This window comes from Kogia breviceps, chromosome 4, assembly GCF_026419965.1.
Source record: "Kogia breviceps isolate mKogBre1 chromosome 4, mKogBre1 haplotype 1, whole genome shotgun sequence".
Classification (NCBI taxonomy): domain Eukaryota; kingdom Metazoa; phylum Chordata; class Mammalia; order Artiodactyla; family Physeteridae; genus Kogia; species Kogia breviceps.
Genome location: NC_081313.1, coordinates 106,872,756 through 106,888,374, shown reverse-complemented (window position 1 = coordinate 106,888,374; position 15,619 = coordinate 106,872,756). Strand labels below are relative to the sequence as shown.

The 15,619-nt window shown below is 35.3% G+C and overlaps 1 protein-coding gene across 1 annotated transcript in view; it reads right to left on the bottom strand.

Moving 5' to 3' along the window:
• SLC27A6 (solute carrier family 27 member 6) overlaps positions 1-15,619 on the bottom strand; it is a 61,499-nt gene that overhangs the window by 8,792 nt on the left and 37,088 nt on the right. The window contains exons 5-6 of the mRNA XM_059060415.2: positions 8,935-9,129; positions 811-901 (exon numbers count right to left, since the gene is read on the bottom strand). Of these exons, the coding sequence (XP_058916398.1) occupies positions 811-901; positions 8,935-9,129 (286 nt within the window). The remainder of the gene's footprint in view (positions 1-810; positions 902-8,934; positions 9,130-15,619) is intronic.

Below are 15,619 nucleotides of genomic sequence, written 5' to 3'. Positions count from 1 at the left end.
ACAAAGAAACCTGGGTCTGTGACCTTTATCTCCATATTTGAAGTCATCTCTGAAATGTAGTTTAAACATATTCTGAGGCAGTAAAAATTAACTTTGGCCTGATTCTTTCACACTGGATCTCAAACCAATTCTAAGGGCACATCTCTACATTTAATTTTCTAGATTGATTATATGCAGCCGCATGTTAACTGGGGCACTTGCTTTCATTAAAATTTCTAACCCAAAACTATGAGAAAGACTAGCCTGGTGGAAGAGAAGGAGTGGGAGGAAGAAGAGAAAGGGAGGGGGGTAACTGGCCACATGACAGGCCCTCCACAGGGCTCTGCATACATCTTCTCATTAAACTATCAACAGTCACCTCTCTAAAGAAATACTGCCACCTCTACTCTGCATATGAAGAAAATGAGACTCAGACAGGTTGAGTGACCTACCCAAAGTTGGACAGTTTCTAAGTGTGAGAGCCCAGATTTAAATCCAAGTCTGTCTCACTTTCCACTATACATAGAATCATAAATTGCCATTCATTTTTATATTATATCTTGGTGGTACAGGACATCAGACATATGCCACTGTAAGAGCGGTGGATTAAGAAAACTATAAGCCCACAGTAATCACTTTTAAATTTTCATAATTACCATCTGAGTGACCCACGTGGGGCCTCTAACTTCTAATAATTAAACCATTCTACCTGCATTAAAATTCTAAATAAGTCACATATTAGAAATAACCATTTTCTCTTATAAATTCAATAATTAAAGAGAAATTCAGGAACTTTGCCTGAGGAGACATCTTCAAATACAAGAATCTTACCTTTTTTCACATTACTACACCAGCCATGTTCATTTCTAATGGGTTCATCTTTCTGAAAATCATACTTTATCAAGTCAAAAGTGAAAAAAAGCTGCAAAAACAAAATCAAACGAAAACAAGATTTAGTTCTTTATTTGTGCAATGACATCTCCTGGTAGTAGATTTAAATCTCAGTCAATTGAAATACAGAATTAGAATGTGGATTTATTAAAACAAGTAAGCTTTCCTGGTAAAAAGTTAAATAAATATTTAAAAATCAAATCTGAAGGTGTTAGTAACCAGCGCTCATGTACTGGCATTTACTTTCACTTCTTTTATGTTGTACCTTACCTTAGAAAAGCCTTACTAATCTTAATGTTTTCTTAAGTTTTTTTTTTTTTTTTGATATGGACCATTTTCAAAGTCTTTATTGAATCTGTTACAATATTGCTTCTGTTTTATGTTTCGGTTTTTTGGCCCCAAGGCATGTGGGATCTTAGCTATCAGACCAGGGATTGAAACCTTAACCACTGGACAGCCAGGGAACTCACCTAATTTGAGTACCAGGAAGCAATCCCTGCAAGAAATCACATACTCTGCTAACTATAGTTAAGAGGACACTTTCTTGCCTTCTCTTTTTTGCAATATTTCAAACATCCCTTGAAATGGAAAGTTTTAATAGAACTAAAATGTCAACTATGTGAATGCAATGATTTTGTTGTGTATTTTAACTTACCATCCCTTGAAAAGGGATTAGATGCCTCAAAAGTACTTGTTTTTGTCACTTACTTAGACTTTTTCCCCAGGCCTTTCAACTTAATGTCCTTAACCCTCAGTACTTCTGTATACAGTTGTGGTTTAAGATGGAAATTTGTTGGAACATCCTCATTACATCAGGAAACAAGCTACTTGGACATCCCTCCTTGACCCCCAATAGTTCCAGCTCCTCTGCTCTTGTAAAATTCATATTACCATGTCATGCAGATTCACAGATCCTCAAAATCTGACCCTGGGAGAGAACTGCAGATTGGTTCAATCCAACTCCCTCATTTCATGCATAAGAAAATTGAGGTTTTCCCAATCAATTAAACAAGCAATCTTATTAAGTTGAACCAGCACATAGTAAACTAAAATGGAGGTGATAAAATGAAGTGAGAAAAAATAATTAGGAAGGGCAAACAAAAGAGAGCAAGAAAGAAGGAGGAGCATGAGGAGAAGGAGAGAAACGAACAAAGAACAAATCAGAAAATATGAATAAAATTAATGAGATAAATGTAACAGTATTATTTATTATCAAAGACTAAACTCAGAAAAGTCAGCATGTAACTACAATCACAATTCATTGTTTGAATTAAAATACAAATGAGAGCAACTAATATATATATTTTTTATAAATTTATTTATTTATTTATTATTTTTGGCTGTGTTGGGTCTTCGTTGCTGCATGTAGGCTTTCTCCAGTTGGGGCAACGGGGGCTACTCTTCATTGCAGTGTGCGGGCTTCTCATTGAGATGGCTTCTCTTGTTGTGGAGCACAGGCTCTAGGCGCTCAGGCTTCAGTAGTTGTGGCTCGTGGGCTCTAGAGCACAGGCTCGGTAGTTGTGGCGCACGGGCTTAGTCACTCCGCGGCATGTGGGATCTTCCCGGATCAGGGATTGAACCCATGTCCCCTGCATTCACGGGCGGATTCTTAACCACTGTGCCACCAGGAAGTCTGAGAGCAACTAATATTTTTTCTTCTTTTTTTTTAATAAGTAATTCAGTGAGGAAAGCAGAATAATTCTTTATTTTATTTATTTATTTTTGGCTGTGTTGGGTCTTCGTTTCTGTGCAAGGGCTTTCTCCAGTTGCAGCAAGCAGGGGGCCACTCTTCATCGTGGTGCATGGGCCTCTTCACAATCGTGGCCTCTCTTGTTGCGGAGAACAGGCTCCAGACGCGCAGGCTCAGTAGTTGTGGCTCATGGGCCTAGATGCTCCACAGCATGTGGGATCTTCCCAGACCAGGGCTCGAACCCATGTCCCCTGCATTGGCAGGCAGATTCTCAACCATTGCACCACCAGGGAAGCCTGCAACTCAATATTTATTGAGTGCTTACTGTGTCTCAGTCACTGTGCTAAGAGCTTTTAATTTAATCATCAAAAACCTTATAAGGTAGAAATTAATATTATCCTATTTTAAGATGAGTGCCAATGAAAGAAACAGCAAAGCAAAAAAATTGTTACTCTTGACATAAAGATTCTTATTAAAATGCAAGCTTGCATCTTGTTGGTCTTTGTCTGTAATTGGGCTAATAGGATATTGGCTACTTGCCTAATGACAGGTCAAAAGAAAGATTCCAGAGGTTCCAGAACCGCATTTATCATTTTGGTCAAACTAGAACAGACTCCTGTTTATTACTCTCTCCTGTTTTAACATGCTTTATATTTTGAAAAATTTGCCCAGCAACTGGTAATATCATCTTTAACGTTATTTCTTTTAGATTAATTTGGCAACCACACGCATGGGTAAGATTCATTACACATTCAAATCACTGTTCAGTGTGCCTGTTATCAGATACAGGGGACTTGATGGTCAGAAATTGAGTAATTTTATAATACAAATGAAATTTAAATATATCACAGCACCTTCTAGAAGTAGCCTGGATCAGAGCATTACGTCTCAGCTAGAAGGATTTCTATTTTTTTTCCTGCCTTCAAGAGGACCCATGAGGTTACAAAAAGGGTTATGTTATAATAACACAAATAAAGAAATAGATACCACACTTCAGTATCTCCTAAATGTATAGTATACATACACGTACAGGTATAGGTATAGGCAGAGGTACACATGGCCAGAACACAGCTGCAGGGGGTCTCACTTGTAACAGTCTAGACAAATGGGTCCCCAGAACTGTACAGCATACATCTATGTGACTGTGCACACTGGCCCTTGGAGTTCCCACACATACCTGTGTGCTTTTGCATATTCAGATTTGTAAATTTAGAAGTTAGAAAGGGAAAACAAAAATTATTTCCTCTATAAATGAATGAGTAGACTTTCAATCCAGAAGAAAGTGACTTGTCAAAGTCAAAAAGTCAAGTAGTGACACAGCTGGAACTAGAGCCCTAGGTACAGTGATTCCAATTCAGGATTTTTTGCCTCAGCATTATACTACATTGCTTTGACCTATACAGTACAGGCTCATTTATCCACCATAGGTAAAGGGTGGTTTCTCTGTTTCCTTAAACAGAAGACCTTTAAAAGATACAAACACACACACACACACACACACACACACACACACACACTCATAAACTTATCATCTATCTCTCTATCATAAATATATATTTATATACCTATAGTAACATATAATATTATACAGAGTTGGGACATTATGAATACTCATTTCTAGGATGCACTGTTATGCAACAGCGTAGATTTCTGAATGGTCTGCAGACTTGTATTTTTAAAATAATCATTTTTAAAAATCAAGTAAAACAGAAAAATAAGAATTAAAAGTTAAATTTCCCCAAATTTTAACCAAAAGTAAACCATTCTTAACATGGTGTAATATACTCTCAATACAAAGTGATCCCTGGCCATCCTACCTAAAATTTCAAAAACACCTCCCAATACACATGCACACACACACAATCTCCTTTCCCTGTTTAATTTTCCTCTTTTGTACTTATGAGTATGTGCTATAGACTGTATTTTATTTATTGATCTTGTCTGTTTTCTGTTTTCCTCAATAGAACATGACCTGCACATGGGCAGGAATTTATGTGCGTTTTGTTCACTGTGCTCACTTGTGTCAGGCATACTGGAAAATTATTATAAATATATATAAAGAAAGACATATGATGAACATCATTACAAATGCATTTAAATCAATAGAGGGAAAGGTATGAAACTGATTAGTAAAATAATTTATGAAAAATGAAACCACACCATTCTAGTAAATGCAATCAATTTAAATTTTCTTGAATCTAACAAAAGAAAATGGAACCAAAGTTAAACTAAAATGTGTCTTTAGCATAAGAGATACCAGTCCCTATGAAGTCAAAGAATTTAACTTTAACCGCAAATTTAATTAGAGGCCTGGCCTTTGCTTTCAGCTTCCGGGAGATAATCTCGAAGCCCTCAAAATGTCATGAGGGACAGGACTTTTTATTTGCCTAAGGACCTTGGGCACAGTAACTCTATGATTGAGAGTGGGTCTCTGAGCCATGCCAATAATGTTATATAGGGTTGGGGCTTTGGGTCACCCAGCTTGACCTCCTGAGGGACTAGAGGTGGAGGTTGACACAGAGGCAGCCAACTAGATTTAAAAGATTGAGCCCCCGCAAAAGACTCTGGACATGAACGCTGGGTGAGCTTCCTGAGTTGGCAATACTCCATGTATTGTCACACATCAATTCCAGGAGAGTAATACCCTCCTGACTTCACAGGAGAGGACAACTGGAAGCCTTGCATTTGGTACCCTCCTGGATTCTACCCTACTGTTCCTTCCCTTGACCGATGTTAATCTATATCCTTTAGGTGTAGTAAACTGTAACTATTATATGGCTTTTGGTGAGTTTTGTGTTCCTTCCAGTGAATTATCAAACTTAAAGGGTCTTAGGGACTCCCAAACTGCAACTGATGTTAGATGTGAAGGTGGTCCCATGTGAACTGTTTTCTAACTTCACAGTTGGCTAAATTTCTTAGTCTCTAGAAGATGCCTACTTTAACACAATAAAAAAAAGTTTATACAAATGTGAACAAAAGGAGCCTTTTTATTAAGTCTCGTACTTTATCTTTACTTTGTATCTATGGATTTACCACCATAAAAGATGAGATAATCAATACTTAAACCTTCTTCTCTCCTCCCACACAATTCCCACTTTTGTTAGTTATACGTATTTTTATATTGTCAGGATTTATACTTCCATTCAATCTATAAACATAATTCAGAGCTTTTCAACCCTCTATATTTAAGTGGATTCAATCAAACCTTTCAAATGAAGGTGGTTCCTTCAATTTCTAAACTGCTTTACTTCAGGTTCACTAGAATTTTTCATTCAGTGAATATAAAGAAGTAGTATATTCCTGTAAGTACATGGGAATTATATTCTCTGATTTCTTAAAAGTTTGAGAATACTACTTTGTTGCCTTTGGACTTGTAGGACAAGTTTGTTAGAACTAAAATTCTTAGGTGAAAATATTACTTTCTTTTTTGGGGGGCACTGAGTGTAATGTTTTTGTTTTGAAAGATGCCTGAGACATTTCCCATCTTCACCGTATACTTTGTACATCTTTTGCTTTTTCTGCCTTAGCACCTTCTTATGGTTCTTCAATTTATGTTCAGTAATTTCACCAGAATATATATATTTTCTGATGATCATTCTGTACCACATTTTGTCCCCCTGGAACATAATGTGCTCTTTTGCTAAAGGTTCAAATCTTTATTTTCAGGAAGTTTCCTTCTATTAGGTTTCAAATAGTTTTTTTTCATTTTGATTTGTTTTCTTCTGCCAGGACATGAATGAAGCACATGTCAGATCATTGTCTATGCTTTCAAAATTTACCTTTTAAATTTATTTTATATTATTATTTGCTTATTCTTTACGTCTGTGTGACTCCTTAATCCCATCCATCTTGCTAACAATGTTTTCAGTCTTATTATTTATTTTTAAGTCCTTCAGTGTGGTGTTCAGCTCTGTAATATTTTCATTTTTCCCTTTTATTCTTTTTCCTTTGGGTTGAGCATGTCTACTTTCCAACTCCATTTGTTGATCTATGATTTCCTTGCATTTTCCTTTGAGCTCTTATGTCTAAAGAGAATATTATTACAATTTTTTGAAACTATGGGAAATTGTTTTTCTAAACATTTTCTGGCCATTTGGGGGGACTTATTATTTTGATAGTCATCCATATATTTTTAGCTGTTTTTTATTGAGATTCATTTTCCCCCTTTCTTTCAAGTTTTATTTCCTCTATGGATTTCATGTTTGTTCCTTCCCAATTATTATTACTGGGCATAGAAAAGGAGAAGGCGGTCCCCAATTTTTACTTGGATTTGTCTCTCAAATGCACTGTCACCAAATTTTTTATATTATTTGCTTTGGGGGCATATATGGGACACACCTCCCTTCAGTTTCATGCATTTAATTAGTAAGCATAGCACAGAAGAAGGACATTTGGGTCAGAGGAACTCTGCTGCTGCATCATCTTTTTCTTTCAGTTTTAACATCCTATCACCATTTAGAGGCTGATTCCTCTCTGAGACGGTAAGTGTAAGCCTCCAATAAGTTTAAATTTTTGAGAGACACACTTATATCTCCTCACATAGTTATGAAACAGTTATTAGCCCAATTTTTTTCTGATTACCTGCTATGTAACGAAACAACATGCAAATGAAATGATAAAAGACTAGAATTCATATGACATTGGGTATTTTTTATTCATTTTCAAACTGAAAAAAAAAAAAATCAGAAGTTGCCCAAATAAATTGGAGACAATCATAACTTCCTGCATTATGGACATTATAACAGTCTGACAGGGACTTTAAGATATTAGAAAATTATAATGAAGTCAAGCCAGTAATACAAAATACAAATCTTCATTGTATTCCTATTACATAATTACTTATGAATGACTCAGCTTCACCAAAAAGCTTTAATTATGAATACCAAATTTTTAATGGAACGAGTGCAATCCATTGAGAAAATTAACTGTAAAGAATGTAATAATACTCAGCACTTACTTTCCCCCAATTATTTTTGTTCGCAACGCACATGTATTTCTGAAATGTCAACAAGACCCTCACAGTCCCATAAAACGCATTATAAAAATAGTTTGTACCTTTTTAAAGTTTCAAACATTAGGGCAATTTTTACCAGCTTTGAATCTATTTCTTTACTCTTTAAAAATTATACTTTATCTCTTTTGATAATCCTCACTAAATGTTTCTTTTTACTTTTTAAAATTATGCATTTTATTACTTCCTTCCTTTTATACTCTTTGAATTTATTTTAGTTGTTTTTTAAAATTAACTTACAGAAATGGATATTTAGCTCACTAATTTTCAGCTATTCTTATGTGAGTTTTGAAATGTAACATTTTCATTATGATTCAGCTTAAATTATTTTCTATTTCTATTTTTCTATTATGATTTTTTTCTTTTACTCAAAGAAATTTAGAGATGTTTCATTTCCAAATATATAGGAGATGATCTAGCTGTTATTTTAAACATTTCCATCTTAATTAAACTGTGGTCAGAGAACATAATCCATATATACACAAGCCTATGAAATTTGCTGGAATTCCCTATGTGGTCCTGTAATCTTTGTGAATGTGTGATAAATGCTTAAAAATAATGGATATTCTGCAGTTTTTAAATGCAGTGTCCTATATATGTTCATTAGTTCAAATAGTTTAGTTTTTGTATTATTCTAATACACTATGTCATTGAAAAAACTTTTTGTATGTTCTATCAAATAGTAAAGAGCTAAAATAAAATATTCTACTATGATTCTGGATTTGTTTATTTCCCCTTGAGGTTATATAAATTTTGATACTTTTAAAAATTTTTCATTTTTATTATTTAAAAATATTATTGTTGAATATAAATTCTATCTTGATAATAATTTCCTCTAAACAAGGTGAAGATATCTGTCCACTATATTTTGTCTTCCATGGTTGCTGTTGAGAAATTAGCTGTCTTCTACTCCTAAGAAGGTAATTTTTTGGCTACTTTAAAAATTTTAGTGATATCTTGACATAGTTTTTAAGGAAACCATATATCAGAAGCCTACATATAATTTTTGAGTGATATAAAAATGAATGGAAAGTAGAAATAGTGGATTAAAAACACAGAAAATGGAGTCAAATTAATATATATCGGGACCTATGCTTATTTATACATTATATCATTAAATTTGAAAACTGAACAAAAGAACTAACTATCATTATCCCCATATTACAGGGGGAAAAGGTGGGAGATAATTGAGGTTTTCACAATCTATGGCACCACAGTTCATCTAGAGGCCACTGTTATTTATAGAAGTTCTCAAACTTAAAAAAAAGGTGATAATATTTAGCATAATTTATAAGCACAAAGTCTAGAGGAGAGGTTAGCAGATCTCAATATATTTCTTTTGTAAAGAAAATATTGTACTTACTTTGTGAAGGAAATTCGCTCTCCCAACTGATCCAATTTTCCCAGTGTGATTCATGAAACAAATGTTTCCTTCAGTAGCTCCATAAAGCTCACACATCTTAATATTTCCAAATCTGTCTAAAAATTCTCTCCATATGTCACTCCGTATTCCATTTCCAACTGCCAAACGTACCCGATGATCCTTTTCTCCTTCTCTCTGTTAGAAGAAAATATTTTACTAGTAATTTATTATTTCCAGTTCCCAATTTTTTCTTTCATTGCTATTACTTAAATAGCAACCATCCAGAAGTATGTTGCGTGTATGCAATAATGCAAAGGAGTAAAAAAAATATCATGTAAGTCCATGGCAGAACTAAGTCCAATAGTTAATGAAACTAACACTGGCCCAGAGTAATACAGATTTATTTCCCTATATCTGGCAAAATTACTTCCTAAATTTGAGATGCTGAAATCTTATTATTCCTGAAATATGCTTTCTTCCTTACCAGAATGGAGGTTCCTCAAAAAATTAAAAGTAGAACTACCATATGATCCAACAATTCCAATCCTGGGTATTTATCTGAAGAAAACAAAAACTCTAATTCAAAAAGATACTGCACCCCATGTTCATTGCAGCATTATTTACAATAGCCAAGACATGGAAGCAACCTAAATGCCCATCAATAGATGAAGAAAATGTGGTATATATACACAATGGAATATTATTCAGTCATAAAGAAGAATGAAATCTTACCATTTGTGACAACATGGATGGACCTTGAGGGCATTATGCTAAGTTAAATAAGTCAGACAAAGAAAGACAAATTTTGTATGGTCTCACATATATGTGGCATCTAAAAAAAACAAACAACAGCAAAAACAAAAACCCAAAACCTTGAGCAGAGAACAGATTGGTGGTTGCCAGGGGCAGGGTGAGGAGCAGGCAAAAATGGGTAAAGGGGGTCAAAAGGTACAAATTTCTAGTTATAAAATAAATAAGTCCTGGGGATGTACTGTACAGCGTGGTGACTATAATTAACAATACTGAATTGCATATCTGAAAGTTGCTAAAGAGAGTAGAGTTGACCCTTGAACAACCAGGGACTGGGGACAAGGACCCTCCATGCAGTAGAAAATCCAAATGTAATTTCTAGTCGGTTCTCAGTATCACCAGTTCCACATCCACAGATTCAACCAACTGCAGATCATGTAGTACTGTGATATTTACTACTGAAAAAAATCTGCATATAAGTGGACGTGCACAGCTCAAACCCATGCTATTCAAGGGTCAACTGTAAATCTTAAAGTTCTCATCACAAAAAAAATAAAATTTGCAACTATGTATGGTGTTGAATGTTAATTAGACTTATATTGGTGATCAATTTGCAATATATACAATATATTGAATCATTACATTGTACACCTGAAACTATGTTTTATGTCAGTTATACCTCAATTTAAAAATTAGTGTAAGAATATACTATCAGCTTAGTCATGGTAAATCCATGATTCCTTCTGAAGTACCTCCAACCTTATAAAAGTAATACAAAATAACAAGAAATAACAATAAATAGACAACAATAATAGAGAAGTCAATGTCCCTGACACAATTTAAAATGATCCAATGAACACATTCTTTACCTTAGTTCCTTCTCTATCTTAAAGGAGATTTTAATCTATTAACTCTCAAGAATAAAGAGAATTTGAAAGAAAGGTAATTTCACAAACTGAAAGGTGAATAGAAAAAAGGCACGTGACTAAGCAGAGTAGTTAATTCTGAAATCTAAGCCCACAGTTGGGAACGCAACACATGCTCCTAAGAGTGTCAAGGAAACAACAAAAAAATGAGGAAGGCAGAAGACTTGGTTGAAAATTTGTTTAAGAAGCATCTGCACCCCTAGACACCCTGATTCAGATAATACATCTGGGAGTCTGACCTCTGCACACTGGTCAAACACTGGAGACACTCTCAGATACCATTTCAGGTGCAGGAATCTACTGAAAAAGTTCAATGCAAGCCTGAATACTAAATGGTGAGATCTCAGAGCCAAACTAATCTACAGAGGTAGAAATCAGAATATTGTTCACATTTGGTAGGACAATGACTGATTTTTTGATGACAACCAGGGGGAATATCTTCAAGAAGAAAATAAATAAAATTGATTAAAAATACTTGAAGTGTTGTTAAATCATATTCAGAAATTTGGGCTATGATGGAGAGATGAATTAGTAACAGGCATTTAGAAAGCAAAATTTAAAAAGTCAATTATTTTCAATAATAAAAAGTTAAAAATTGTTATTATATTTTAAATACATTATGTGTCAGCTATGAATAAAATATATATAATTTTTATAATGAAAAAACTTATTATCAAAGTATTTTAAAATGATCATAATTAGATTGGTGCCATAGAGGGAGAAGAAACATATATGTGTGAATATGTGAGTAGGAAGCCAGGTAGATGATAGTTAAGACTGAAAAATCAAGAAATAGTAACATACATGTTTTATTAAGAAATATGGAAGTAAATAAAATCCAAAATATCTTAAAATAATTAAATATGTTTACCTCTAGAGGTCAAGTATTGATAGGAGGCGGTACTATTTTCTTGAGAGTACTATTTGATTTTTCAGAATTGTAAAAGTACTAATTAAATAAAATAAAAATTAAATTTAAAAAATAAAATAAGAGCCGAGGTTGTGGATACATCAGAATATGACTTGCTGATTTCCTTAGGCCCTTAAACCCTTAGAGGGTTTAAGGTAAATATTCCACTGATAGAAAAAAACATAAAAACAAACAAACAAAACAAACAAACAAAAAACCTCACTCAATCAAAGTAGCTACTTCCAAGACAGAGGATTCTTTTCTACCACTATATACTAGGAGCAATTCTGTCCTGGTTCCACCTCCATGGGCATGTCCAGTATTGCCCACCTGGCATGGAACTAGCTCTTGGATTTTTCACTGCCATTTTCATATATAAAACAGTAGTGTTGCAAATCTTAGGATTTATTCTGCTTTAACAGAGAACAATCCTTTATTTTTATTTATTTATTATTATTTTACTTAATTAATTTTTTTTGGCTGTGTTGGGTTTTCAATGCTGCGCGTGGGCTTTCTCAGGGGCTACTCTTTGTTGCAGCTTCTCATTTCTCATTGTGGTGGCTTCTCTTGTTGCTGAGCACGGGCTCTATGTGCATGGGCTTCAGTAGTTGCGGCACATGGGCTCAGTAGTTGTGGCTCGCGGGCTCTGGAGCACAGGCTCAGTAGTTGTGGTGCACGGGCTTAGTTGCTCGGCAGCACGTGGGATCTTCCCAGACCAGGGATCAAACCCGTGTCCCCTGCATTGACAGGCAGATTCTTAACCACTGCACCACCAGGGAAGTCCAGAGAACAATCTTTTATATGGCATGATTCTTGGATGTTTTTCAGGTTAGAGATGAGTTTTAGCCAGTATTATTTATAAAATGAATTGGCACAATTGGCACACTCTTGAAAACCAATAAGAAGGTGGTTTACAAACCAAATTCCATAGACTTTAACCTGTGTGGGCTATATAGCTATACAAGCTTACTAAATAATAATATTCATCCAAAGTCATTCCACTGATATAGAAAATAAAATCATCAAAACCAGGATAAGGCTTTTGTCTAGAAATATCAAAGTCATGTATTTAACTCTAAAGATATGTATTTATTTAAAGTATTTAAATATTTATTCTATTTTCCTTTCATTTAAAAGAAACCCGAGAAGATCATGCTTTGAGGAGTATGAAGAAAGATCAACAGATTCATTATTTAGTATTGTGGGAAAAAAGAGAATGCATATTTCTTTTGTTGTTGATATGCATGCACTCCTAAAATAGTAAAATACAAATGACAGTTGATATAAGGGATATAAATTAGTTATTTTCAGTTTATTGAGATATAATCTAGTTTCAGTGACATTATTCAGATTTTTGTTTACCTGATTAAAATCATGAGCATGAAAATATATATATATACATATATATATGATTCTTTTATCTATAATAATGATATAAAAATTATATGAAGCTCTGTGGCAAGATCAAAATATATAGATATATAGTTATTTTTGGCATACACACAATCACATGTATATACATAATGGAGAGAGAGAGAGATAAACAGAAGTTTAAAAAAAACTAGTTTGCCCAGGAATGGAAACTTTACCTAAAAGATATATAATACACAATAAGGTGTTATCATAAAAGTTATCAAGATGTTATCAAGGGTTAGCAGGGGCTAAATCCAGCCTACTTCCTGTTTTTGTAAATAAAGTTTTATTAGGACACAGTCACACCCATTTATATGGATTGTCTACCCTGCTTTTGCAATACAGAGGTAGAATTAAGTAGTTGTGACAGAGACAGCAAAGCCTAAAATATTTACTAATCTGGTGCTTTACAGAAAAAGCTTGCTGACCTCTGCCATAAATTATTTTTTTTAAAAAAGTAAATCAACTTAATATTTACACATGTTAAGCACCACCAGGTAAACTGGACAACACACTGCTGCTACAAATTGGTGAAGCTTCCTCATCCAGATTCCCATTTAAGTTCATTCTATGTCATCTTCTTAAGAAATGCTTTATCTCATTGGAAATAACTGGGAGTTGGTTTTATTTGTAAAGCAGGTATAGAGTTTCTTATACACATTGAGCATATTGGTAGGAGGGAAAAATATTGTTCAGATGAGTCTTTTAAAAAATCCTACCCAGGTAGTGATGTTGCGAAGCTCTCTTGGTAACCCTGGAAGATGACTGGAAGCCAAGGGAAGGGATCAAGCAGAGCCTGAAGTAATAGCAACATTAACCCAGCATCAGTTGGCATGATGGATTGGGAAGTTGGTAGGAGTCAGAGATAGCAGCTAAAGTGGTCCAGATAAAATAGGAGGAACCCAGATTATGGTCAGGGAAATGGAAAAGGAGGGTCAGCAGAAAGACCACTGTATGGAAGAAAAAAATCAAGATTGTCAAAGGGAGCCTTCAAACGTCGCCCTGGAGTATATGGAAATTGAGAGGAGGGTCTGAGGTTGCTAATTATATTTGGTCTCATATGCGTCCATTTTGAAGGTGATTTGTAAAATTAGTGGTAAATCATCTAAAATACAATCAAATCTTCCTAATGCCCATCTATAATTTAAAGAATCTCCTCTCTGTCCATAAGTGTCCTGAAGGCTTCTTTATTTTTATTTTTTAATTTTAAATAAATTTATTTATTTTTGGCTGTGTTGGGTCTTTGTTATTGCATGCGGGCTTTCTCTAGTTGCGGTGACCAGGGGCTATTCTTTGTTGCAGTGTGTGGGTTTCTCACTGCAGTGTCTCCTCTTGTTGCGGAGCATCGGCTCTAGGCATACAGGCTTAAGTAGTTGTGGTGTGTGGGCTCAGTAGTTGTGGCGCCTGGGCTTAGTTGCTCCGCGGCATGTGGGATCTTCCTGGACCAGGGCTCAAACCCATGTCCCCTGCATTGGCAGGCGGATTCTTAACCACTGCGCCACCAGGAAAGTCCCTGAAGACTTCTTTAGAACAAATTCCTATTCCTTTCACTTCTTCCTGAGTTATGAAGTTACTATCTAACTGTCACTGGATAACTAAGCTGTGTTGGGGACAGAATGAGAAGAGCATGCATAAATACAAGTACAACTAACTGAACTAATGAACGCATAACACCTTCATATGTACATACACAAGAGAAAGACACAGAGTAGCAGAGACTAAGAGACAGAGATGGAGAGTCTGAGAGAGTGCATGAGAGACAAAAAGACAGAAAGCAGGAAAGGCAGAAAGTGAAAGTGAAAGAGAGAGAGTGAGAGAATATGAACAAAACAGAAAGGGACAGAGTGAAATAGAGATACACAGAAACTTAGAAACAGAGTGACATATGCAGAGGCAGAGAGAGATCCACTGTATGTGAGAGAAGCACAGAGACACTCAGAGAGCTGGACACACACAGAGAGACGCAAAGTGAGACACATTCACACAGCAGAGATCCACAACACACACAGAGTGAAAGACAGTGACAAAGAAGCATGCACACAGAAGGATATTCTCTGTCACTCTCTCTCTCACACACACACAGCAAAAAAATTGATATAAACTAGACACATATACTGGAAGACAGAGAGGCACACACATAGAGACACAGAGCTGCTCACAGAGATATCAGTATTGAGACACATGGAAAGAGATACATGCAAATAAAGAGACTTACAAACAGAAATCAAGGCAAACAGTCCAAGAAAGGGGGAAAAGCAGAAATCCAGAGAGAGTGGGATGGGAACAAAAGACACATCTGCAGCCGTATCAGAAGAAGCAAGGGAGTGAAATATGTCTGTCTGTGCCTCCATGACCAGGTTATTATATCATCTCATTTTAATCACCATGACAACCCCATGAAATAAGCAGCATTATCCCCATTTTGCATATGGGGATAATGAAGTTCAGGTCCAAAGTCATACACCAAGTAAACAGAGATAGAATTTGAACTCATCAAAGTGTTAAGTGCTCTGTGGGCAGAGAGGGAGGGAAGGAATGAGGGATGAGAGGAAAGAAGGAAAACGGGGAGGAGGGAGAAAACCAGCTCAAAAACCCTTAACAGCCCCTGGTCTATTTTTCCAAGCCTTTCCCCATGATTTCAGTAATAGGAAGCAATTGAAACCTGGGTTTCTAATTCAGCAGTGAG